Raw genomic sequence first — 26,772 nt, forward strand, 5'->3', positions numbered from 1 at the left:
CCACATGAGCAAAAACACCACCATCACTATGGCAACGTTTACATGGCTGCATGCTGTGTCTCATCATCAGTTCTGCTAGGAGGTGCAGAATGACGGTTATTTCAGTGCCAACACGTAAACGCAGCATTAGAGTCAGTGAAGTCATGGAGTAGACCCCCAAACTCAGACTCAACCACAACACAGTGTTCCCTGCTAAACTCTGTAATGCTAGAACTGCCCTAAGGTGCACGGACACATTGAACCAATTCACCATGAAGTGTGAGTCTTTGGATCTCTGCTTACAATCTGAGTGGCAACTGTTTCTTGTCTGCTAATTATTCTGCAGCAACACATCCATCCACTAAATGCTACCCCGTGCCCTTTCTTTCTTCTTTCCCCTTTGCAACTGAGCGGAATGAACAGCGCTGTCCTTCCAAATACCATACACCGGAAAGTACAATTAAAATCCTGACCTTTATTTAAGTGCACAAATTGGGAGTTGAATTTCCCAGCATCATTATTATTTTTATTTATTTATTTATTTCATTCCCAGAGTTCTCAGGCTGAGTGTTTGGTCTTGTTCTCACCCCAGCAGCGCTGTTTTCACCCTGGTCTGTATCCATGCTCCCGGGAGAACGTGTAGATTGTTCACAGCCTCGCCTGGCAGGGGCTTTAAAAAGCAACTGGAGCAGAACGGAAAGAGTGGTCTCGCTTCTCGCAAATCTTTTGATTTCTGAACTGATTTCTGGAGCCGCTTTGTGGATAATTGAGTGGAAGGGTTGGTTGTGACCCAGGTGATGTGTGGCCCACTTGGCTGACAGCACAAAGGTTATGTTCAATACAAGCTTTGTTGCTCAGTTCTGATTTTTGGCTCTGGTCTGATTGTAAGTCAAATTAATTCAAATCTGGCTGTTCAGATTTGGAGAGCCTGGCTGGAATGTCTCATATTTTGGAGTTCACACAGCTCTAAAAAATGCAAATATTTGACATTTAGGCTAAAAAATCAGATTTTGTCATGTAATGTAAAAGTAGCAATTCATGGATGGCGCTCAGGGGAAAAAAAGTGTGTGTCTGTGTGTGTGTGTGTATATATATATATATATATATATATATATATATATATATATATATATATATATATATAGTTGTTTTTGCTGCTATTCTTTCTATCCTTGTGTCTCCAAAAAGGTAACTTTTACAGGACAAGGAAAAATGTTCTTAACTTTTAATAGACGTAAATGGAAAAATATTTTTCCAAGTAATTTTGGACCATTTCTGCTAGTCTGTTCATCAATACATTTTGACACAACATAAATGGCAACTGCCTTTTTCAATTTATGTCAAAAAATGAAAACCAACAAAAATTGAGAATTGTCATAACAGCAGATATATATATATATATATATATATATATATATATATATATATATATATACATATATATATATATATATATATATATATATATATATATATATATATATACAGACTAGACAGCAAGAGGTAATCGAGGTTCCACCGCAGTTTAATTTTCATTTGAAATGTGACTGAAACACCCCTGACTTTGCCACTCAGCTAAAGGGGATAACGTTAGCGTAGTTTGCACTGCTTGTGCAGCGTGTTACTTGCGCTTCTTTGCGGCATATTGGCTTAGCGGTTCTGACGAAAGTGAAGAATTTTAAACAGTATGTCAGATGAACCGGTACACCACCCAGTACTACATGTAGCCTTAAATTCCTTCTCCCATTTATGATATTGTTCATGCAGTAAACTATATTACGATTAGCTTTTCTAAACAACAATTAAAGAATACTGACCAACTGCACGCTTCTTTCAACATACCGAACCTCTGATAAAACTCACCATAAATCATGTTTTGTGAAAACGCCTCCAAGCATCTTGATATTTTTGCCATTTTGCCCACCTTTAATTATATGATCCACCTTTTGCACCTGCTTCAAGGGATATCTTGGTGGTGCAGCAGGTCCAGGTGGACGCGACTGCTTGAAAATCGAGACTAATGGTAATCTGACTCCTTTATCGGTTCTGGGCCCCTTTACAGCAAGTCTGAATATCGCAGTAATCTCTCTTCCACACAGAAACGCGCAGTGGAGGCAGGTGCTAATACCTCTGTAATCAATGACCCACAGTCCAGCAGGCCGAGCACCGCTAAATTCAGACGGAGAGGCTGTTCAGCTTTCAGCCAGAAGAACCCAGCCAGAGGCCAGAGCACGAGGGAAAAAGCCTTTGACGCCTGGCGAATTCGGCCCCCTTTTTTTAATACCCTGGTAAAGCCCCTCTATCAAGCGGCCATCATCAGCTCGGCGCGGAGCAAATCCCAGCAGCTCCCAGCTGATAACTGCGCGAGGATGTAGCTTACGGTTATCAGGCCTCAAAGCTGCAGTCTGTGATCCAACCACTCACTAATCCAGACAACTCTACTGCGGCCTGTCTGGATGCCGAGACTTAAGCTACTTCATCTGCACACCGCTTGGTCAATGCAGTGCTAGCGTACAATGTAGAATTGCATGTTTTTTTGTGTAATGTTTTAAATACTGTATCCACAGTGGCGAAAGAGTTGGTAACAAGTAGAAGTTGCTTCTTCGCTTTTTCAAATCCTGCGTTTCTTTTAATGACAGCAATGATGAAACATCGTAATATTTACTTTCCTTGTCAGTTGATTTTCATTTTTTGTGTGACCATAAAGTAGGAATGTGTGCAGGTACTTGGGTTGACTGTTCAAGGCGACAATTTCCTAATACTGAAATCAAGTCAAATCAGTTTATTTATATAGCGCTTTTTTCACATAGCAGCTTTACAGAAATATTCAGGTCCAGGCTGCCATGAGTGTCGCCAATGGTGACAGTGGCAAGAAAAACTCCCTTGAGAGGAACCAAGTCTCAGAAGCGGAACCCGTCCTCCTCTGGTCGACACCAGATAGCAAAACAAATCACTGTTCGTGCATTTGTTATGTTTCATTTTGGGGCTAACAATTCAATGAAACACCAGTTTTATGTTTTAACAGGAATGTAAAATGTAATGTTTTCATTCGGATTTGTTAGTAAGTGTGTTATACTTTGCTAAAAGGCAGAATGAGGCTCAAGTTAGCTTCTTATTTGCAGCTTCGGGGATGGCTTTTTTTTGCTAACTAGGCTAACTTCCACCCCTGATGTTAGCTCGGTCGAGAAATAGCAATGTATTTGTCTGACATACTAACATGTTGGCACATTATCCACAGAGGAGAAAAGGCCTCATGTAGAAGACGATGAGTCTACATCAACATCCAGTGATGTACCAATTAGAGGCATTTACTTCCATGCCACTCGTCTAAAACCTTCTGATTTCCTTTAGCTATTTTAGACATAAGAAAGATGTTTTCAAATGTAATTATGTCAAAAGTCTGTTTTTTGTCTTTACTTTTTAGCCTATTTTCTCTTCCCTGTTGTTAACCGAATACCTGTCAATTGACTTTTACAGACTCTTGAACAAAATTAGCCAGAATGCACATCACTGTCTTAAATAGGTCCTGAATTTCTGCTGGAAATCTACAGCCAGAAACCCATCCCTGCAAAGAGACAGTTAATAATGGTCAGTCCATTGTGACGTCTAGCTTTTTTTTAAGGTTACTATAAAGTACTGAGAAGAGCTATCTCTCAAATGGAAATGGAGATGACACTCAATAAGCTTACCATGTTATTGTCATTGTAGTGCAATTCATGTTCAAGAGCAGGAGCCCTCCTGGGGAAAGCGAACGGATGCAGGCGGTGGAGGAACGTGGCAGTCCCAGATTCGATTTCACAGTGTTTTAGTGTTTTAGAATCTAAAGCCCCGCAGGTCGGCACGGCCTCATAGAGACAATCGCTCGACTCCAGCGGAAAACCTGAAAGTGTTCTTGTTGGCTTTTGTAGTGGAACTGCCTGCAGTATGTCAGAGAAAAGCGGTGGATTGAGTGTCTAAAGACAGCTCGTAAACCTCTGGCAATCAAGAGTCCTTTGAATCCAGAGTGTTTGAGAGCAGTCAATGCACAGACCTGTGGCCGTGATGTCATAACAGCAGTGTGAAATGTGCCAGCGAATTTTAATACTTTTACTTAATTGGGACAGATATATGACATCATTAGTCTGATGCTGACACAGCTTGTATAATATCCACAGAAAAGCATTAACCAATAGAATGGGAAACTCTGGAGCTGCATGTGGGCCTAAGGTCACCATGCCCAATGCCGAGTGGCAGCTACTGGGGTATAAAGTCTGCCCAACACTGGGCTGTAAAGCAGTAGAACTGCGTTCTCTGGAGTGATCAATGTAGTATTCCATCATCAGGTGTAAAGCCTTTGCAGAGGAGTAGAGGCTGTAACTCAAAGGAGAACAAACTCTCTATTAATATCCTTGATTTCAGCAGAAATGATGAATAAGCAGGTGTCTACAAGCTTTTGGACTTACAGTGAATCATAACATTTATATCTATATGCTAATCTGCAGATCTGTAGGTGAGAGGACTGAAAAAGTAACAACTCATTCATTAATAGCTCATGACAAGCTGAGACTGATGCTCTTTTGGACTGTTAGAAAGCGTGAGGGTGGAATAGAGCCTGATGCGTAAGAGGAAAACTCATAGAAATGTTACAGGGGGGTGACGACAGAAGTTATATTTGTCTGAGTTAAGTTACATAACATTGTTTATCTAAAAAATATATTGATTTAATTTATAAAAATACAGGCTGCATGATTGCTGCAGCTATAGAAACGATGTAAGCAAGCCAGTTTAAGATTACTTAACCGTTTAAGGCCGATGCTGTTTAATTTGCTGTTCTCCTTAAAGGGAGTGATTTATCAATGCTGTTGTTGTATTTTTTTGATATGTTAAGAACATAAGAGCCAAAAATGTTTAGCTTTTTGTTCATTTTTTTGTCTCGTTATATATTTGAGCAACTAAATGCATGAAGAGGGTGTCAAACGTGTGTCATATTGTTATTTTGATTAAACAGAGGACCTCCAGCTTTGCCATCAGCGGGCCAACGGTGGCCCACTATCCTCTTGCTATCATAGGTTCTGATCTTGCACTGTAGGCACAAGCTACTATTTCACCCTCAAGCTAACACACTAGCCACAAGCTAACATGCTAGTTACAATAAAACAGTAAAACATAATAATCGGTTATACAATATGATACAATACAGTACGGTTTGTTGTATTGTTACATCTGTAATCACAGTGCGTCCAACAATAAAGGCAGCATGGAGCTTCGTTTATATAGTGATAAAACACATTGGCACAGTAAAAACTCCAGATCTGCATGCTGATCCATTTTACTGCCCAGCTACTGTGGGGGCAGATATTAATGAGTTAGGGGGCATTCTGTTAATTAGATTTTTTGATAAATTACTCCTTTAGATCGGTCAGAATGCCTTTTAAGTCATGGAGGATGTCGAAACAGCGACTATCAACCTTATCAGCCTTATCTGAATCCTCAAGCTCAGCAGTCTGTGGTCGTCCAATCAGTGGCCAGTCACTGTCTGGGCTCTGGAGTCCTAACTCGCCCACCGCTGCTGTCTCTCTGCAGGAGGGAAGAGAGTGTGACTCCTCTGCCAAATCGCTGCACAAGCTGGATTTGGTTATCTGTGGTGCTGAATAATGCATCAGTCAGGCAGCAGTGCATCCTGGGCATGTCCTCGTTCCCCCATCCCTACACTCGGCCCCCCAACGAGCCTCCTATGCAGGGCGTTACACGCCTGTCACTTTGCCTTCCCTCTGCCGGATGACTGGTCTTAATGTACAAAAGCATGCACTATTGTGAGCAAGCCGGGCTCTTTAGCAGGCCTTTATGAGGAGAGGGAGGATGGGGCCCACTTCTCTGGCGCATGTCCATGCTAGGAAGCTAAGCTAATGTGGGCACGATGGCACAGCCAACACTTTCATGTGGAGCTCATGGAGGACCACATTTTCAGTGCTGTGCTCTAATTTTGAGGCTGGATCTCGAACCATCCTTTCTTTCAGACATTAGTGGAGAGTTCTAGAAATCCATTGATCCATTGATCGAATTGGTTGTGGATGTGCCTTCTAAGTAATTTTGAGAGAGGAATATATACGAGAACGTGTTCTTTATCCAAAAAATATACAAGGGAAATGTGGAGGGGGAGGGTTTTCGTGTTGGATGAGCAGCAGAGGCTGCCTCTTCAGATGAGTTGATGAGCTAACAGAGCTAACAGTGGCTGCTGATGAGGGCTTGTCATCTTCTGCATGTCTTCTGCTGTTCTTCTTATTAAATGACGTTAGTTGGTTTACTTTCTGGGCCTAGCTAACGTTAGCTAGAGCAGTTAGCCTAGTTAGCTTTAAAGCTGCCTTTGACAAAGATAAGGTGGTGCTTCACAGGTCTCGGAGGAAGCCTGTGCTAGCCTTCACCCTGCGCTGGTAGTATTGTGTGATTGGGGGAGTCCTAACTAGCTGGTGGAATTGGAGACGTCTAAATTGGGGGAAAATACGAAGTAGGAAGCGAACCGTCACATTTTATAGTTCATTTTTCACAGTTGCCACAAAAAGCAATGTTCCGCCTGTCTTAAAGGTCCCTCAGTTGATATATGGTTTCCTTTTTTTCAATAACGTTAAAAAAGAACATATACACAAAGAACATTTTTTGATGAAAACTATATGATCTTTGGTGAGCAAGCAAGTCAAGACTTGTTAGTGTTTTTATTATCTTTTTATTATGACAGCTGTACACAATTTGTTTTATTTTTTGAGTCGTGTTTTGTAGACGGCGTTTTGTGGGGAGCATAAGGTTCTCACCCCTCCCCTTTCACCCCTCATTGCTCACTAGCAGCTCAACATTTCACACACTGACAGCCTGAGTATTCTACTTCACCTGATAACCTGAACTACAAGGAAAAGTAGTTTAATTGATTATATTTATTTAAATATCTAACTCAAAAGGTCTGCAGAAAAAAGGTGAAAATATAAAATCGCAGTTTCAGTTCATTGCTGGACTGTACATTCTCTCTCTTCCTGTAATGGACTATAACAGATATCTGTGGACATCCCTAATGTGTGTGTCTATCGAGTATCTTACAACAAATTCCGATGTGGCTCTGCCAACTAGATTTTACAACCAGTACAATCCATTTTAAAGGGAAATTCCACCAAAAGCATTGTATGTAAACAGAGTCAGTCAGAGTGGTTTGGTGTGAAATGCTCTGTTGCAGAGTCAGAATTGTTCACAGTGGTGGTGATAGGAACCAGACATCCACCTCTAAAAACTCCCTCACAGAAAGTCATTGCATGAAATGGTCATGAATACACTGCCTGATGCCTGAGACATTGTTTTACGATAGTTTTATGATAACGTATTGGCCTACAGTGTACTGTAATCAGTTTACTTTAACCTGTTCATGGTGGAGGAATACATGTAGGGTGTTCTAAGGCAAAGTACTCCACAGTAAAACTTTTAGTTTCTAGATTTATCACTATTTTACCATCATTACTGTTACATACAAACATGCCTAAGACACGTGTAGGTTCACTGGTGGTTTTGGACAGTAAATAAAATGACTATATTTGTCTTGTTAAGTTTATCTAGAAAGGAGCATTTCGTACCAAACCAATCTGATCGACTTTGTTTACATCATAAACACTGAATTATGCAGGCATTTTGAAAATTAAGTTCCTCTTTAATGCCCGTTTCCTCAAAACCGTTACTGATACTCTGAATAGTGAGTGAAAACTGAGAAAAACACAGATTACACTGTTATCTGAAACAATTTTGGGAAAAGTTGTCTTGGAAAAAAACGTTCAAACCATTCTAAGGACTCATAAACAATGATTCAAGTCTCAAGTGTTTTCCTTGTGACAAAATTATTACCCTTTTCTATTCTAGCCTTATTCTCTGCTTATTTTCCTGTGTGAGTTTTATCCACCGTGTCACGTGATGTGAAGTGGACAATGTAAGGGCTCTGGTCATTGTGTAGGAGTCTGTGTGATGAGGTTTGAGTAGAGCTGCTGTTTGTTGGTGGAGGTGCTCTGTGTGTGTGTGTGTGTGTGTGTGTGTGTGCTGAAAAGGCCTGTTCAGCTAAAGCTAATGTGGGCCAGAGTGCAGGGCATTAGGCATTAGGCCCCTGCCTCTGCTGACTGCGCCCTTTTCTGCCTGCATCGGCGCTTCTGTCCAAAACTCTATAGAGAACTTTATCTCCGCCAGCCATGATGCCGTGTCTGCTCTGAGTGCGTGTGTGTGTGTTCTGGGGTTGGCGAGTACAACGAGTGTTTATGTAGTGAGAGGAAATATCATTTATTCTCTAAAGCTATTAAATCTACACTGCTATCATCGGGCCATCTGCGGACACCTTAGTGCAGCCAGCGTTGGTTTGTAGCAGTTAAGGAAAAAAATGGTTAGCTGGGGAGCTGTTAGCATAACGCTGCCTGGCCCCATTTTAGCTCAACATTATCACTTTTTGGTAAAGTGTTCTTTCATTGCTGACCCTCTGCTTGAATTCATATTAGGAATATAGCCACTTTCACTGTCCGCTGGTGCAGCTCATGCTGATCCATGTAGACTGATCTATAGGCAGCATGTGAAACATCACATTTGTCTGGTATTGAGCAGGAAACAAGCAACAAGGATGAAGCAAATGAATAAAAAGTTCTGTGTGATTTTTTGATGTTTCTGCACTTCTGCGACATACGAAGCCAGCTGATGTTCCACGTTTTTACTGAATGAGAAATGACTTTTAGTGTTGCATAGAAATGAATAGAAAAGAAAAATAAAAGCACGCAGCATGAAATGAGTAGAAAATAAAAGCACACAGTCAAGAGGCCTGAGCTTAATTTAATTACTCCAGCATTTTGGCCACAGTGACAAAACAAATGGTCACAGACAAATGGCAGCCTACCCCCCCCCAGCTCTTGCTCGCTCTCTCTCTCTCTCTCTCTCTCTCTCTCTCTCTCTCTCTCTCTTTCTCTCTCTCTCTCTCTCTGTCTTGTCTTTCTCTATATATCTATCAAACCATCCATTTATCAAGCTATCTATCCATCCATATCCTGTCCATCTGTCCCTCCATCCATCCATCCACCTGTTATTTATCCATCCACCTCTTATCCACCCATCCATCCATCCATCTATCAAACTATCTGTCTTTTTCAGTCTTTTTGGTCATCTTAAAGGAACAGTTCAGTCCAAAATGCCAATTTTAGATAGATCTATCTATCTATCTATCTATCTATCTATCTATCTATCTATCTATCTATCTTATCTATCCATCCATATCCCATCCGTCTTTCCTTCCGTCCATCCATCCACCACTTATTTATCCATCCATCCATCCATCCATCCATCTATCCATTTATCCAACCATCCACCCATCCATCCATCCATCTATCAAACTATCTGTCTTTTTCAGTGTTTTTGGTCATCTTAAAGGAACAGTTCAGTCCAAAATGCCAATTTTAGATAGATCTATCTATCTATCTATCTATCTATCTATCTATCTATCTATCTATCTATCTATCTATCAAACCATCTATTCATCCAGCTATCTTATCTATCCATCCATATCCCATCCGTCTTTCCTTCCGTCCATCCATCCACCACTTATTTATCCATCCATCCATCTATCCATTTATCCAACCATCCATCCAACCATCCAACCATCCATCCATCCATCCATCCATCCATCCATCCACCTCTTATTTATCCATCTACCTCTTATTTGTGCATCCTTCCATCCATCAAACTGTCTGTCTTTTTTCAGTTTTTTGGTCATCTTAAAGGACCACCAATCACCAATACCATCAGAATTGAATTAGTTTGGTATCTGGGCCCTTGTCAATGGGTTTTATGTGATAAAAGAATAGCCCCCTTCCCCCCACTCCTTACACACGCCCGCCTGCTTGATTACTGTTGGAATTTGCGCCGTCCACAGGGAATTTCTGCCGCCGTTGCCGTGGCGCCTCTGAGCTGAAGGGGCCTCCCAGAGGTGCACTGGCTCTCAGAGTGTGCCAAATCTCAGCCAGGCCAAGAGCCTGGGCACACACACACACACACACAGCTCACCGTTCAGAGGAAGGCCTGGCAGAGACGGAGGGTCCTACAGTGCTGTCCTGGATAAGAGGCTTCACTCACACATACATCACGCACAGCATATACGGTTTATGCACGTAAGAGATTAAAGTACAAAATAATGAAATCCGTTATAATCGACTCAACCCTGAAGCAAACAGTAATCCATAAACATACACACATGTGAGCTCTCGCACACAAACATCCTGAGCTCAAAAATCCAGAATAGAGCATTCTGTTACCAACTTTGTCGCATAGCAAAGGGAAAGGGTTTGCTAATCTCTGCTAACAGACAGACCTGCACATTCATTTCAGTAGTTCATTACTTTGACAAAGAACCTGTAGCAGAGCTTGTGCAGAGTCAAGACAAGCAAACGCTCAGCATTTAGCAAGAGCGCGAGTCTCGTGGCCAGCCTCGGAATTCACTGATCAGAGTGAATCCAAAAGCACGACAGAATCCAGAGGCATGTTTCTGTTCCAGAGCCGATTGGTGGTGAGTAAAATGAATTAGTGGAGTTGGTGTATTGATCTTTGTGTTCGGCTCCCATTGGCAAGCTGCTACTCAGAAGCCCTTTTGGGGATTTCTTTCCCTGGGACTCCACCAGCCATCCTGGTCTGATGATTATTTTGTATGTGCCTCTTTTTATGGGGATAGTCTGGCGAAGAATCACATTTACCTGTACCTGTTGGAGGTTAATATTAGTGGTATCTATCTATCTATCCATCCATCCATCCATTCATTCTTCCATTTGGTCTCTTTAAAGGAATAATTCAAACCAAAATGCTAATGCTAGAACTTTTGGTTAAGCTATTCCTTCGGTAAAACAAACATGACATGGACATGTTCTGTCTCTCCATCTCTCCACCTGTCCATCTGTCCATCCATCCATCCATTTTCTGTCTTTGAATCATGAATCAAATTTACCCATAACTAATGTACACATTGGTGGTCAGCATTGGTGGTAGATGGTCACGCATCACGCACACTGTGGGCCACATGCATAAAATGCTGCATTAAGAGCGAACAACAGGTTTTAGCTATGCAGTGGACTCTACATTCATAAAATTTGGCGGACACTCTTATCCAGAACGACACAGGTTGGCAAATGTATTGTTAGAAGTCTTGCCCATTGACTCTTATTGGTATAGCATAGGTTGTTTACCCAGTTAACCCCAATCTGCAGTGTGGCAGACAGAGATGTTACCCACTGTGTGTGACTTTTGTCCATTTTTGTATGGATAACATTGTCATCCACTGTCAGAAACCACAAGAGCAAGTATATTTAAGATCACTTAACAGCTCAACAAGGTTTGAGATTTTCCAGACTTGGATCTCGCCGCCTTTGATATTAGCGTCCGAGCAGGCAAAGTTGGAAAAATGAACATTTCACAATTCCACCTCTTGGCTTCTGCATTGCTGGCTGCTGTGCTTTCTGGCAGCGCTTGCCTCATCTACCAGCTAATTTCAAAGCTTTTGGGCTTGGGAAGACCAGCGCAAGGAGCTGAAACATTGCTGGCGTAATTGTATTGCACCTGAAGCGGTGTTTGGACAGGTTTGGAAAGCGAAACTATACAGAAGCTAATAAGCATTAAATTAAACGAAGGCTTAAAATGAGGCGAGATTTTGTAGCAATTACAGGCAGAACGCTCAGAATAATAAACAGCTCACCTAAACTCGCTCACCCATCAAAATGACTCCGAGTAAAGCTGTATAACTCTGCAAAGAGTGACCGCAAGAACAAAGTGGCCCATTCACTCTACGACTTCCGATAAAGCAGGACGCGCTGGTGTCGCATTATCAAGTGTTTGAATGTCATAAAGTCCTTATTAGGCACTGTTTAATTAAACTACTGTATGAGAGGATGTGAATGAACTTGCAGGTCATGTACCTGAGCTGACCTGGATTGAAAAGAGCCATGGGCCCACATACAGAGCCAGTACGGCCGCGTGATGAAACCCATTCACAAAACCTGCCTGGGTGCCCTGGTGCATTTGCACATTAAAGCTGCAACTCCACAAATGTGCGTGTACACCTCGAACACTCGCATATACATGTGCTTGTGTTGATAATTCCCAGTCTCTCCTAAGGGCATGTGTGGAGTTGAATTAGCTTTTTTAGAGCAAACCCACATTCATAAATTACCGCATGGAAATTCTGTACTGTAGTACCAGCTGTGACCGTTTTGATGCAGAAGCCAATGAAATAAATGGTCACAAATGTTTTGCCATGAATGGGAATACAAAAAACACATTAGTAAGCACATGCAGAAGTAACCCTAAGTCACAAATAGTGGATTCAGGATGCACTCCTGAAGAATTATGTACTCTTTTCATAGCACGCTGTTAGTTAGCAATTATACGGTCATCGTTCATTTAAAATGCCATAAATCAGCCTAAAGGCAGATATAGATTGTACCGTTTCTGCTACATTAATGCTCACACAAATCACAAATTATGAAAGACTCCCTTTGTTATAACTTTAATTCTGTGGTTTTTGAAGGTGTCCTATAATGGCTGAGTGGCTAGTTTAGTGCCTATGACCATGTTTACCCCTGGCATTAACATATGCCTTGGACGGTCCAGTCATAAGTGGACAGTGCTAAGTACTGGTGTGAATGGAGTCAAATGTGTCTTGGTGATAGATTGTAATTGGGCCACTCAAACCACTTTTAGTGGTGATCTGAGATGTGTATGAACATTTGTAGCATGAACACTAAAGCATCCCAGCGTGTCCCCAACAGCAATGAACTGGACAACAGATAAAACAAGCTACTTCTTTCTCCAGTTTAATGAGAAACTGATTTTTCAGAGTTTCTGCAGTTTCAGTCATTAGGATGTAAACAAAGTCATTCAGGGTGTTTAATGTGAAAAGGCTCATTATAGAGAAACTTACAGAATCAGATTTCTTTACAGTGGTGGTGAGAGGAGCCAGTGCCCGGTTGCACCTTAAGTTGATTATTACCTAAAGATTGCCCTTAAGTCTTTCCTAAGGTTAAGTGTATTGCACAAAAACCTCTTAGATGCTATATAAGGGTGCCCTTAAGTGAAATCATCATCTTCCCTTACATGTTCCCTTAACACTCAAGCATCGCAGGAAGTTTCTTAACTGTCATTTCCCTCAGAATAATGTAAGGTAAGGAAAAGAAATCCCTCAAGATTATTGGCCAGGGTGAGAAGCTGAAGATAAGGCTGTGTTTTGAGAGTTTTGAAGAGGAGGATGTAGCTGTGGAGTTCTTGAGGATAGAGAGAATCCTAAGCGATAAAAATATTAAATATAGTATAGAGTATAGATTTGACTGCCTCTAAATATATAAGCAAGTGCGTTGGAAGACGACCTTGACCGCCACACACTATCCAGTAGATACCAGTTTCCACGACTGCTATCAAAGCTGCATACGTGTTTTAGTGCCTGTACGGCTAAATGCTGAAGGAAATAATGTCTTTAAAGCAAATTAAATGTACCAGACTAAAAAATAGATTTAATTTAAAGCCGTGAGAAGCTTCGCTCTGCTCAGCTCCACCCATATAGAGACTGATAAACGTTGTTGAACTTGGCTAAAATCCACCTCCTTTGTTAGAAAAAATTGATTGACTGACATGCAAAACGGCCAACCACATAGTGCTTTTGCATTACAAGAGGTAGGCAAATCCAGAGCCAGTCAACACGTTAAAAAATGGTGCAGCGGAGTTTTCAGCCCTAAGTGGGAGAGATTTTTTGTGTGCACGTCCTCTGTGTGGAGGGTGTCCACTGACTGGAAGACGTTCTTTACTGGTCAAAACCAGCAGTTAATGTTTCAACTTGGTGGGAATGACAGGTTATCAGAACTGATCTTATGAGGGTCGTTTTTACCGTATTTGCGATATTTAGCTATGCTGGGTTATCTGCTGATCATAAGTTACGTTAATGAGAGAACGCTGTCATGGATGTGATTTGATTTTACTACATCAAAACCTCCGTCACTATAGTAAACCCCTTAATGTTTTCACTTAGCTAAGAAAAATGCAACACCCTTAACGAATCGCCTTGGGTAAGGGGGAAAACCCACCCTTAAGGTTCATACCTAAGAGAAAAACATAAGGTGTTTTATGTCTTATGCAACCAGGCATAGATGTCATGATGTCTACGTGAAATATAGTCATTTTAATTTGTTATCAAAAATGACCACCAATCCTACAGACGTCTTCTGTCTTCTGAGGTTTTATGAAAGAAGGAAAAAACATTATGAACTTATAATGGAAGTTAATGTAAATAGATTTTTTACAAGTACTTTTGGACCATTTCTGTAGTTCTGTTCATTATTAAATGAAACTGAACTATTAAATGAAAACTGGCATTTCAAATTATGCAAAAAAGTAAAAAAACAAAAAAAACAAAGAACAACAAAAATGGAGAAACTATAAATGGACATTGGGGACTATTTTGCCTCACAGCGCCCTGCATGTACCTCTCCACCATGAGTGGATTTTAAAAGGTTGTCTCAAAACTATCATAAAACAATGTCTCAAACATAAGGATGCATATCTGCAACCGTTTCATGTAATGACTTTCTATGATGGATCTTTTAGAGGCATCAAACTTTTCAGATGTCTGGTTCCTATCACCTCCACTGTAAACAGTTCTGATTTGTCCAGTTTGGCAAGTTTCTCTAGAACGGCACATTTTACGTCAAACCACTCTGAATGACTTTGTTTACATCTTAATGATTAAACAGGTGTAAATAACCGTACGTCTCACTGTCTGCTGAAGACCAGATCACTCCTGATGACTGTTAAGTGTAAACAGGGCCTTTGTGTCCAGAGAGGTACTTTGACTGCTGCTATGGTACTCGTTTAAAAAGCCACCAACGGGAGCACAGCATAAACCACACCAACTCTGAGTGAGCAGAGCTGATGAATCAGTCGTCAGAGAATTTTTATCGTATAATCTGGCATGAAGCTTGTTTCAGCGTAAATGATATTGCACAGCCTGCCTCAGAATTTGGCCAAAAGTTTATTGGCATCATCTCGTGCAGCATGACATGCGGTGAACTTGTAAGACTGCTGTTATCTCACAGTTCTCTGTGTGCTTATGTCAGCAATTCAGCCCAGTCTCTGCAGGTTTCTTCTAGCAGCATACTGTCAATCATAATCAGGCAGAGTCAGCTATTAGCATAGAAGGCACTGGAGGCTGTCCATTTACACCAGCAACCATTTTGACATTTTATCAACAGGAGTAGGAGTCTGTAAGAGTCTGTAGCACTCTCTGGAGTTGGAGTGGTGGCTGGCGATAAGAAAAGCATTTATTTAATATGAAGTATTTCTCACTTGTAGCTCATTAAAACAAGTGGAGAAATTCCAAAGCTGCACTGACATGTTGATATTGAAAAAACGCTTGTCATAGCAGTGCTCGACGGACAGTGGCATGAAGCCGTGTAAACGTTGCCATGGTAGCACATCTGAAATGTGCACTGTGACTAGAAGTAGCCATTAAAATATCACGGTATAATAACACAGTGTATTTTCAATTTTTCCTTCTGACTTCAAAGCAGCAGTTTGTTTCTGGCACCTGTACAGGCGCTTGAATGTAACTGCTGCTTCATTTAAGGTGGAGTGGGAAATTTGAATAAGCCAACTTTTAGCTTCATTGAATTTTTCAAGTCATTTGTCTCCTACCTGCATCCTGTACTGCTGGAATTTGGAAAATATTACACATCATTCACGCTATCTGTACCAGCTGGTCCACAACTTGTTGCACAGACAAGGCCAGGAAACCATAACACCATCTAATGCCCTAAACTAAACTGTTAGCATTGTATGCACTGTGCTTATTTGTGTGTACTGTTTGTGACAAAACACATATCTGATGAAGAATTTTGACTGGCGTACTGGATGTATCAGTATACTGCGCTCTTGTAGATGTGACGTGTCTGCCAGTGTACAAACCACGATTTTATCCTTAAAGTGTTTTCTAAAGTTTTTTAATGGTGCATTTTCATTGTTTTTGCCTCTTTTTCTGACAGTGACGGAGTTGAAAATATGGAAATCCGGTTTGTCATCATACCGTCATAATGTAAATGCAGCATCAGGGCTGTAACCAGCCTCAAAATCTTAGTGAGGTCCATTTGCGGAAGTGATCTGCATCACATAGTGCTGAATATGTAGATGACACCTTTTTCCACCATCCATAATTACGTAGCTTTTTGTATATACTGTATACTTGTATAAACCCAAATATACTGAATCAGTCATATTGTATCGCATGTATCTCTCTCTCTCTTTGTTGTTTTTCAGTTTTGGATATAATTTGAAAATGCCTGTTGCTCTTTACATTGTATGTAAATGTCATGATAAGTGGACCAAAAGAAATGACCTAAAATGACTTGGAAAAACGTCTGGTTCCATTGACTTACATTAAAAGTAAAGTATGTTTTTTCATTCTCCTGTAAAGTTACCTTAAGTTACCTTGTTAGGTAGCTACCTAAACAAAGCAGCTATTAGAACTAGGCTAAAGCATACTGATTTAGTGGTCCAAGTAAAAAACAGGTTATGAGGTTTGCATTTTACAAGCGTAGTCTGTAAATTACACTCATAAACTCTCACATTTATATCATAGCTGTGTTGTACGTGCTGCATATCTGAACATCTCAAGAAGCCAAAGTTGCTCTGGGTAGCGCAGCATTTCGTACAGGGATAAATGTAGCGGGCGGTTCAGCCTGTGGCCAAATCACAGATGTCAGCAGAGAACCAGTCACTGCTAACTGGGTCTTGTTGCTGTCTCCACATTGAATCTCATTAGGCTCTTCTGAAGCTACAGAAGTCCAGACCTCTGTGTCCTCATGCTACTTGCGGCCATGTCCATGAGATTCATAAGTTGCTTGACCCCCTTGATTGCCATCGTTGTCTAATGTACAGCTCTACTGTAAACTCCTGTTTTGAGCTGTGCTGTCGGGTTTCGTGGGTCAGCTCCTGCAGTAAACGGCCTCTGGAGCAGCTGTAGGTCTGACTGTCAACCAGGAGAGGTTTGAGAAATGCAGGAACTGCTGCTGTACGACAGGTTCAAGCCCGAATTTGTTCTGCTAAAGCAGAAGCGGTGAGCGCTGTCTGAGCATCTTTTCATGGCAGATTGCAAATGTTTTGGCTCAGGCACAGAGCGCGCCTTCCGCCAGTGAGGAGATGAGCGCCGATTCTTCAGGTGAAGGCAAACGCTGATAGACAATGGTGTTCCTTTGTGTTGGGCTCTGACTTTGCTTTTTTTTTTCCAGTGGGCTGGTATATAATGAGTGCTGTCTCTTTTTGTGCCTTTCACAGTCTCTCCCTCTCTCTCTCTTTCTCTTCTTCCCTCTCTTCTGTGTACCAGGATGATAAAAGCAGCTGAAATTACATTTGCGCTCAACTCATAAAGGCCCTTCCATTTTAATGTCCTTTTTGAAGGTGGGAAAGCTCCTGGTGTCCAACACGGTTTTGTTTACACCGATGGAGTCTCTTTTTTTTTTTTCCCCTCCTCCTCACCACTCTCCCTCACCACTCTCTCTCTCCCTGGACGTGTTAAAAACTGAATGAAAGGAGACAGGGCCGGAGAGAAAAGAGCGAGCGGCTCTTTGTGAAACGCCTGGCCGCCTCTGTCTGTGCGACTCGCGTATGTGTTGTCAGTTTCTCAAAAGTCGACAAAGAGCAAACGCACCGTCACTGTGTCTGCTTGTCTTCCTTCACAATTTCCTGTCCGCGTTACTCTGTTCTCTGCGAAATGAAACATCCCGTTTCTCTCAGCCCCCCCCGTGTTCTTCGGTTTGGACGCTCTGGACGGCTGCGTGTCCAATACACAGTCCAGCCTCTTATTAAAACACACAGGGTAATAAACGCGGCTGTGTTGAGATCCGGTGCTTCCTGTGTTGTATATTTATCCTGTTGGACTTCCTAATAATCTTAGGAAGCCCTCATTAATCCTTAAAGGGCCCATTTCCTACATTTTTCCTGTATTTTATTTTTATCCCCTGAACGTTTATGTGGTTTTATGTTCCAAAAATGATTCATGTTTGCTTGACCATTTTCTGGCCTGTCTTTATCCCTTGGAATTAGGGATTAGAATTAGAACAGGCTGCTGTACCTTTAAGACTGCTCTATGTAAATGAGATCTGTTCTGATTGGCTGCCCTGTATTATGCCTTACTAAAACTCATTCCAAGCTGAAACACTCATTATAGCTTAAGAATGAATGGATGGAGCTAAACTGCCTGAAGCTGAATAGGTGGATATATGTAAACGTGTTAGTTCTAATGACATCACAAAAACACTGAATTCAAGACTGGCTCTTTTTGCAACCATATAAGGATGTGGAAATGGCTTCCATGAGCCTTATAACAGTGTATATTTCCAGTCTGTTATTATTGCCACCTTCCTTTACATTTGATTTACAAATACAGCATTTGGCAGACGCTCTTATTCAGAGCGACTTATAATTTGATGATTTTACACAGGTAGGTGAAGGTAGTGTTAGGAGTCTTGCCCAAGGACTCTTATTGGTGTAGTGTAGGGTGTTTACTCAGGTGGGGGGTTGAACCCCAGTCTACAGCATAGAGGCAGAGGTGTTACCCACTACACTATACTGTACCAAATATACATTACCTAATTCCTTGAATGTAATTCCATAATTACTTAAGTAGTTATATAAATAATTAGGGACTGCTATTGGAAGATGCCTGATTTTATTAGCAGTATTTTTAGTATTTTATAACCAAATCTCACACTGTGTGGGGATAAATAAACACGAGAAACACAATAGCACATTTCAAGCACTTTCTATTGACAACTTTCAATTTAAACAACATTTATTCACTATTTATTTGACCAAACTGGCGTTTTAAATTGTTAATATCTAAATTACACAAAGTCAAATAAAGTGCTACATAGAAAGTAGAGGACAGCTGGCTGTTTAGCGCAACGACTCGTGTAATTATACTGTGATATTTTGGTTCAGGTGTAGCAGCTGCATCCAAATACAGCGTGAGGGCACTTCCCTGACTGACGTTATTTACATCATCGGCCAGCATAAAAATAATAAATTGGCAGATTGCTGACTACATGTTTGGAGCAAATAGCTGCGGATTCTGATCTTGGCTGATTCCTATCATGCATCCATATTTACAATCACTCACTTCAAGACTATTTGATTTGGTTGATAAGTTGATTTGGAATCAGCTTGCTTCAATGTTTTTTTTTCTATATTTCAATTATTACATGATAAATAATACACTATGTTTATCTAATATATCACTGCTGTCACAAGAAAACCTCGCATCTCCATTTTTTGTTGTTTTTGAGTTTTTGACATAATTCGAAAATGTCTGTTGTTCTTTACATTGTTTGTACATTTCATGATGAATGGACTAAAGGAAACAGCTCATTGACTTACATTAAAAGTAAAGTAGGCTTTTTCCTTCTCCTGTAAAGTTACCACTTTGGAGATACAAGGTTTTCTTCCGACAACAGCGATATGCATTTTTGGTCAAGTTATCTGGTCTAAAATGTGATCCCCAAATTTGAAATATGATGAATTCTGGATATTACTTTTATTTTAGCCTAATTCCCAGTGTTATAGAGCTTTCCCATCATTTCGCACACATCTAACATTTCTTTTTCCAGCTTCCTCCTCATTATTAGTAGAGAGCTGAAGAGGTCTAGTGTATTAGAATCATTTTACACCTGTATCTACAGTTTAACTGGCTTTACATTATTGAAATAATTTATTTTTGAACTGTAGCTTAGTAAAGTACAGTCCTATTCCTTATGAATCTTTAAAGTGTAGAGATATTACTGTCATTTTGTTATTCTATTTCAATGTAATTACATAGTTGACTATTCGCAAAAATCTGTCCAAAGTCTCTGCAAGAGTCCTGCATCTCCTAGATACCGTTGCTGTGGCCATCTTAACACTGAAGCTAAGAAAACTCTTATTACCGTTGCTCTGAAAATGAATGTTAGCAAATGAAGCAAATTAACTTCAGCTTGGCTTCGAGCTCTTATCTGAATAACACAGTCCTGAGTAACACCTTTCCACATCTCTCAGTGTAATAACTAATTTACTACAACCGCCGTTCTCACTGTGAGGCCTTTTTCCTCTACTTGGTGGAGGAATTGCACTCTTAATAATGATGATTTTTAAGGGTTCTTTAGTAAAGATAATGGTTCTATATAGAACCATGAACACTCAAAAAACCCTGAGCATGATTAAAGGGCTCTTTGCATCATAAGAGGGTTTTTCAGATTGATTGAGAACATGCTGTAGATGGTTCTATATAGAACCTTTTTTTAAAAAAAAGCACCCACTGCTATTGTTTGGGTGCTATATAGAACCCTTTTCAAAAATGTTCTATATAGAACCATCTACAGCTTTTCTCTATTAATCTGAAGAACACTTTCACAAGCAAAGGGTTTTTTGAGTGTTCATGTTTTTATATAGAACCAGTTTCTTTAACGAAGAACCCTTGAGCACTTAAAGAACGCTTTGCATGATTAAAGGTTTCTTTACGTTGTGAAAGAGTTCTTCAGATTGATGGAGAATGTGCTGTATATGGTTTAATATAGAACCTTTTTGTAAAGGCTTCTATATAGCACCAAAAAGGGTTCTGCTACTGTTATGCTGTCAAGCTCGTAACAATAGAAGAACGCTTTTGGGTTCTACTTTTTAAAAGTTATAGAACCAGATACAGCACATTCTCCGTCGATATGAAGCATCTTTCACAATCTACAGCAAAGGGTTCTTTGAGTTCTTTACTAAAGAACCCTTGAAGAACCATCATTTTTAAGTGTGTAATGCTTTGAGATGGTTGTGATTGGCTGAGAGGCCAATTAATCACATAGTTGCACTTTTAAAAAAAGATTGTTCTTCAAGGGTTCTTTAGTAAAAGCAATGGTTCTGTGTACAACCATGAGTTCAATTTAGAACCATTTCATGAATGTGTTGTATATGGTTCTATAAAGAACCTTTTTGAAAATGGTGTTATATAGCACCAAAAGGTTCTTCTGTTGTTACAAACTGGACATTGTAACAATAGAAGAACAATTTAAGCGTAAAATGGTTCTATACAGAGCTCCTGGTTCCCTTTACTAAAGAACCCTTGAAGAACCACCTTTTTTAAGAGTGTAGTTCCTTAATGAAGTACATTTATATTCTGTATTAACAGGTTTAATTCTGCATGTCTAACTTTTTCCACTTGTTTTGATGTCAGCCAATGATAAAAGCACGGTGACACTGTAAAAGGTGTTTTTTTCTGTACAAAAATGAGACCAAATTTAAATGACGATAAAATATCTCTGCTTCTGCTTACAAACGCGACTGTAATTGGATTAAAAGTTCAGAATCTGCACTTTTAATTGAATTTCTCAGCTTGTTTCAATGAGCTACGACCGATGCTTTTGTTACTGCCAGTAATAACTGCACCTTCTGATGGTGCGAGGTGATAATTTCTGAGTCTGCGCTCGTCTTCAGAACTGCTGACTCTGGGTCTCACCTTTGCTCTCCAGAGCCTACAGCGCTCGCAGTTCAGAAAGCGCCTTTAGTGTGTAAATGACCAGGGTGTCGTTTTTATTAATACCTCCTGCTTTAATTATGCTGCAGAGATCATTAGCAGCACTGAAGGCGGGAGCAGTGCTCTGCTGTAGTAGTGTGATATATCGTATGCTGCGTGTGTAGCTTCGGAGGGGAAGTGCGTGCTCAGGGGAGCTAGTTTCATGCCCAGGAAGGGAGCCGATGTCAGGGCACGGTGTCGCTGAGCCGCTTCAGTGAGCGCGAGGGTGTGTATGTGTGTGAAGGAGAGAGCAAGGAAACGAGAGGTGGAGATGGAGTGAAGAAAAGAGGGAATAAAAACAGTATTTTAAATTGCAAAGAGCGTCAGCCGGTGTCTGTTTCAGCCCCAGACTATATATTATAGGGCTGTGATGATATGCAAATGTATTGAGGTTTTTATGCATTTATAACATTTATTTTGTCAAAACAGCATCTGGTCAAAGAACTATTAAAGGATAATTCCACCAATTTTTCAAAATTTCTTTATAATTCTAAATTATTGTAAATAAACTCACTCAAACATTCATAATGGTGGGGCATTCTCCCAAACTTACTGACTCAGATTTCATTATTTCTCTCCAGTGTTGGTGATGGGAACCAGGGGTCATAATGTCATAATTTTATTTACTATCCAAAACCACCAGTGAACCTACATGTGTCTTTTTATTTCTAATATATTTTTTAAATAGTTTTTGTATGTAATTTTAATGATAGAAAAATAATGATAAATCTGGAAAGCAAAGTGCGGGGGGGCTACTTAGTCTTACAACACCCTGGATGTATTGCTCCACCCTAAATGGATTTTAAAAATACATATTATAAAAAATCATAATAATTAGAAAAATTATGATTCGTTCTCAAAACTATCATAAAATAATGTCTCTGACACTTCAGAGGCACTTCAGATGTCTGGTTCCTATCACCACCACTGTGAACAGATTCAGTTACTTTCTCTAGAACAGAGACTTTTACGTTTTTAGTTTACGTCTTAACCATTTAATTATGCAGAAATTATGAGAAAGAACATTTTCAGTGCTTGCCATAATCTGAAAATGATTTTTGCCCTTTTCATTGTGTGTAAAAGTATTTATATATGGACCAAAGGAAACAGCCCAAAATTACTTGGAAAAAAGTCTGGTTCCATTGACTTACATTAAAAGTAAAGATTTTGTTCCACCGAAAGCTATATATATATATATATATATATATATATATATATATATATATATATATATATATATATATATATATATATTATATAATTCCAAGCAATATCTCTGATATCACCAAAAAATATTTTCAATCTTGAAATGGGACTGTTCACTTCACAATGCACATTATATCACAGTACCTGTATCAAAAGTAAAAGGATTATTATTATGCACATCATTGCACCTCTGCTATGTCATGAGAAAACGAACAGAACTAATAAACATTGCATATTTAACCCCGTCTGTGCTGACCTGCATTCCGTCCGCCCTCCAGCAAGTGTAAATAACTCATCCAACACAGGCCTAAAATATTCCATCTAGGTGCATGGAGGTTCTGAGTGGAGCCTAATTGGCAGCGTTGTGTGTTTAACTGCTGGGGATTGTGCCGACCTTTGAGGTGTTTCTTAGTTGTGATTCTGCCCGTATCCTTTAGGGCAGCGCTTTTTCCCACTACCAGCTTTTTTTCCCCCTTTCAACGCATAGCTGTTTGTGGAAGGCCTGGGGGGGCCGCTGGCCACCATCCATAATGTATGAGTTTTGTACTTCAGGAATTTCTGACCAAGTCTTGCTGTACAACCTGAGACCAAAACAAAGACTCAGAGATGGATGGACAGATGGACAGACAGACCGACCTACAACAGAGGTGTAAATCTCTGACCACACAATGATTCAGTAATTATTTTGGGGGAAATGATTCAGTGAATCCTGGAATATACACATTTTCATGATTCATTTCCATTTGATTCTTTTGTCATGATTCAAAACCATACAGACGATAGATTATCGCCACAGACACCTTCAAAGCATTTACCCCTCACCAACGGACCCTCCTGTGAGGAATCTCTCTTATTTACCATCTCTCTTTCTCTCTTTCTCTCCTTCAGTGAAGTTCCATGACTGTGGACGAGGCGGTCACGTGCGGTTTGAATGCAGCCAGCCGACAGATTTCCGGATCGAACAGGATGGAGAAGTGTTGTCTGTCCGGACGGTCCAGCTGCCCTCCTTCTCCTCCTCCTCCTCCTCCTCCTGGACCTCCTCTCCTCTCCTCATTACAGCACGGGATCTGTCCACCGAGGAGCAGTGGCAGACGGAGATCAGGCTCCAGCCTTCAGGAGGCCTCAAGTCTCAGGTACACAATACAGAATGAAAACTTGAGCTTGAGTATTGAGCGTTATACAGAAATGTAGCTTATGTCACACCTGCTGCATATTCTCGCTGTCGGGACAAAATCTCCTATGTTCATTTTTCATTTTTTGACATAGTTTGTAAATATTAGCTGCCCTTTACATTGTCTTACATTTTCATGGTGAACGGACAAACAGAAATGGTCCAACATTACTTGAAATAAATCATTTCTCCAATTACAGTTATGAATGTTTTTTTTTTCCTTCTCCTGTAAAATTACCTTTTCGGAGATAGGAGGTTTTATTCTGACAGTGATGATTTGAAAGCATGAAGGATGCAACTGTCTCAGCATTGTCTTTATCTATTGCTGAGTGCTCGACAAGATGGGGACGTTGATCTCCAGTGAGGCCACAGCTGCCTGCAACCACGAATGCAAGGGAGCATAGTTGTCCTTGCTCTGGGTGGGCAAGATGGTCCTCCTTCTCCCCATCGATCAGAGTGATGCCAGCCAGTGTGAGCATCTTTTGACTTAGCATAACAGAGTTGGCAGTTAGTGATCTCCTACAAGCGTGTAGAGCTGTCCGGTGACCAGTGGAATGAAGAGGATATTGTTTTGTTTTTTGGGTTTTTTTGTTTTGTTTTTTTTGGAAGATGTGGACAGCAAGCCTCTCACTGTTATACAACAAATGATTCAAAAGAGTATAAAATATCTTTCTATAATTTTACACCTTAAGTAAACGAGCTATGATGTAAGGCTTAGCTATGAGGTGAAATTGGACACTATTAAATATCATAATTATAATACTGTACTGTAAGTATAATACTAAACATCGTATCGAGTAAAAATAAAATAAAAGAATAAATAAATAAGTGCTTCATTTTTAGCTTCACTAATATAACTTGCTGACATTGTCAATATACACTGAGTGTCAATTAAAAAAAAAGGCCATCATTCACTGTTTCATGTTTCAGTATATTTATTTATTTATTTAATTATTTATTTACTTATTTTAAACATTCACCTCATTTTTAAGATTGCATTACCTGTCGACATCAGAAAACAACACTACGGTGTGGCGGTTGCCCCATTTCTGTATGCAAACTCTGCTTTTGCTTGAGAAGCTATTGAATTAGTATTGTGCCCCAAGCCGGTATTTGTTTTTTGAACATTTTATTCATAGAATCGTTTTATACATGTATCTTTAACAAAGACGGTGATTGCAGACTGTTGAATGTTAGTGTTTATGTAGTTGCTTTTTGAAATAGCACTTATAGCACAATAGCTTTGGCCTCAAGAACAAACTTGCAAATGGACAATTACCAGACAGAGTATCATGTGGACAAGGAGCTGGAGTTTACAGGAAGTGTGACCCATGTTGTTGTTTATCACAAGCTGTGAGTGCTGAACAGCGCTGTGGTGCTGAAACTCAACAGCTGTCCGAATGCCTTCTGTACCAATATATGTTATTCTGTCGACTCTACACATTGAAAAAGTGACCAGATCTAACCGGATCTTTTCAAAGACTTTAATAACTTCACTTTGTTCTGTACCTGTAGTGTATATTGTCTTTTTCAACCATTAACTAGCTTAAATGACCATCTCTCAGAGGGTTCTGTACATTATAGGTGGTGGAGGTGCTGGACTTAGATAAGGAAGTTTGCAAACATGAATAATGAATAGTAAAGAATAATGAAAACAAACAAGAAATGAATTAAAAAACACAGTTTAGCTTTTGAGAGTTACACAGACTAAAATGTTGATCTATTTAAGGAAATATTGTGACCATAAGCAGTAATTCTGAACCAGTGAGTCATATCACATCTTATCCATTATTATTAAAGCTCGTTCTTCTTCATGGTAAGGACTCCAGTAGTAAATTATCAAACTAAATGGCACGTATCATCCTGGAGACCCGCATTAGTCATAAATTGTGTTCTGTCATTTTACATTCAGTGGTAGTTCAGTGGGTTTTTCTACTTACAGTGCATTTGCTTTGTTGTGAGTAGGCAGGTTAGGCCCCACCCTATGCAAATAAGCATAAACTGTTAGGCAGTCTCTGGTCTGGGTAATTGCGTATTTTAGTTAGTAATGAGCACAGAGCTCCAGTGCTGCGCCATATGGTCTAATGTGCCTGGCAGTAAACTCGTCTAATTTCATTTGCCTGTTCGTTATGATTACCGGGCCTGCTAATTGCTAATATGTAGAAGAAATGAAACATTTCTAAATGACTGCATGTTATGGGTGCTAAACTTTAAGGGGCCTAATGGCGCTATAATCTGAGACGTGCCAGCTGCCCACAGTCAGGGTGTCAGATTTGTATTAAAAGATAAGAGATGTTAGCACTGATGTAACCCTTCAAAACAGCACTCGTCTGCGTCTCTCTTGACCAGTCAATTTGTTTTCCACGTTATTGCTCTTTTCCTAGTCACCCCTCCAGCACAGTTTAATTCTTCACGCCTTTTAAAGCACGCCGCGCTCACGGGCGATTTAACTGCTCCAACGAAACAGGTGTTCCGAGAGAGTGGACGGATGCTCAGTGATTAAAACTTAATGTGTCGATTTATGGCCGAACACAAAACGTACACTCGACAACTGTGGGAGTGGAGGAGGAGGAACAGTTGCAGGGTGACTGATCGTAAAAAGCAAGAAAGCAGGTTTCAGCCCATATAGCTCGCAAGGTTACAGTACTGCTGTTTCATCATGCTAACCAGCTCCCCCAGTGGTGAAATGCAGTAAGTGCAGCTTCTGTGATTGGAGATGTATTATGTTTGTCAGTCATACTGACCAACTTAAAAGGGAATTCCGCACAAAAGTTCTGTGTAAATCAACAGTTAAGATGTAAACAAAGTCACTCAGAGTGGTTTGGTGTAA

The 26,772-nt window shown here is 40.2% G+C and overlaps 1 protein-coding gene across 1 annotated transcript in view; it reads left to right on the forward strand.

The window, feature by feature from the left end:
* Positions 1-26,772, forward strand: part of LOC118825669 (cadherin-2-like) — a 162,800-nt gene that overhangs the window by 74,821 nt on the left and 61,207 nt on the right. Inside the window, 1 exon segment of the mRNA XM_036596403.1 lies at positions 23,660-23,904. Coding sequence (XP_036452296.1) covers positions 23,660-23,904 — 245 coding nt within the window.

The sequence above is a fragment of the Colossoma macropomum genome, unplaced genomic scaffold (genome assembly GCF_904425465.1).
Source record: "Colossoma macropomum unplaced genomic scaffold, Colossoma_macropomum, whole genome shotgun sequence".
Lineage (NCBI taxonomy): Eukaryota > Metazoa > Chordata > Actinopteri > Characiformes > Serrasalmidae > Colossoma > Colossoma macropomum.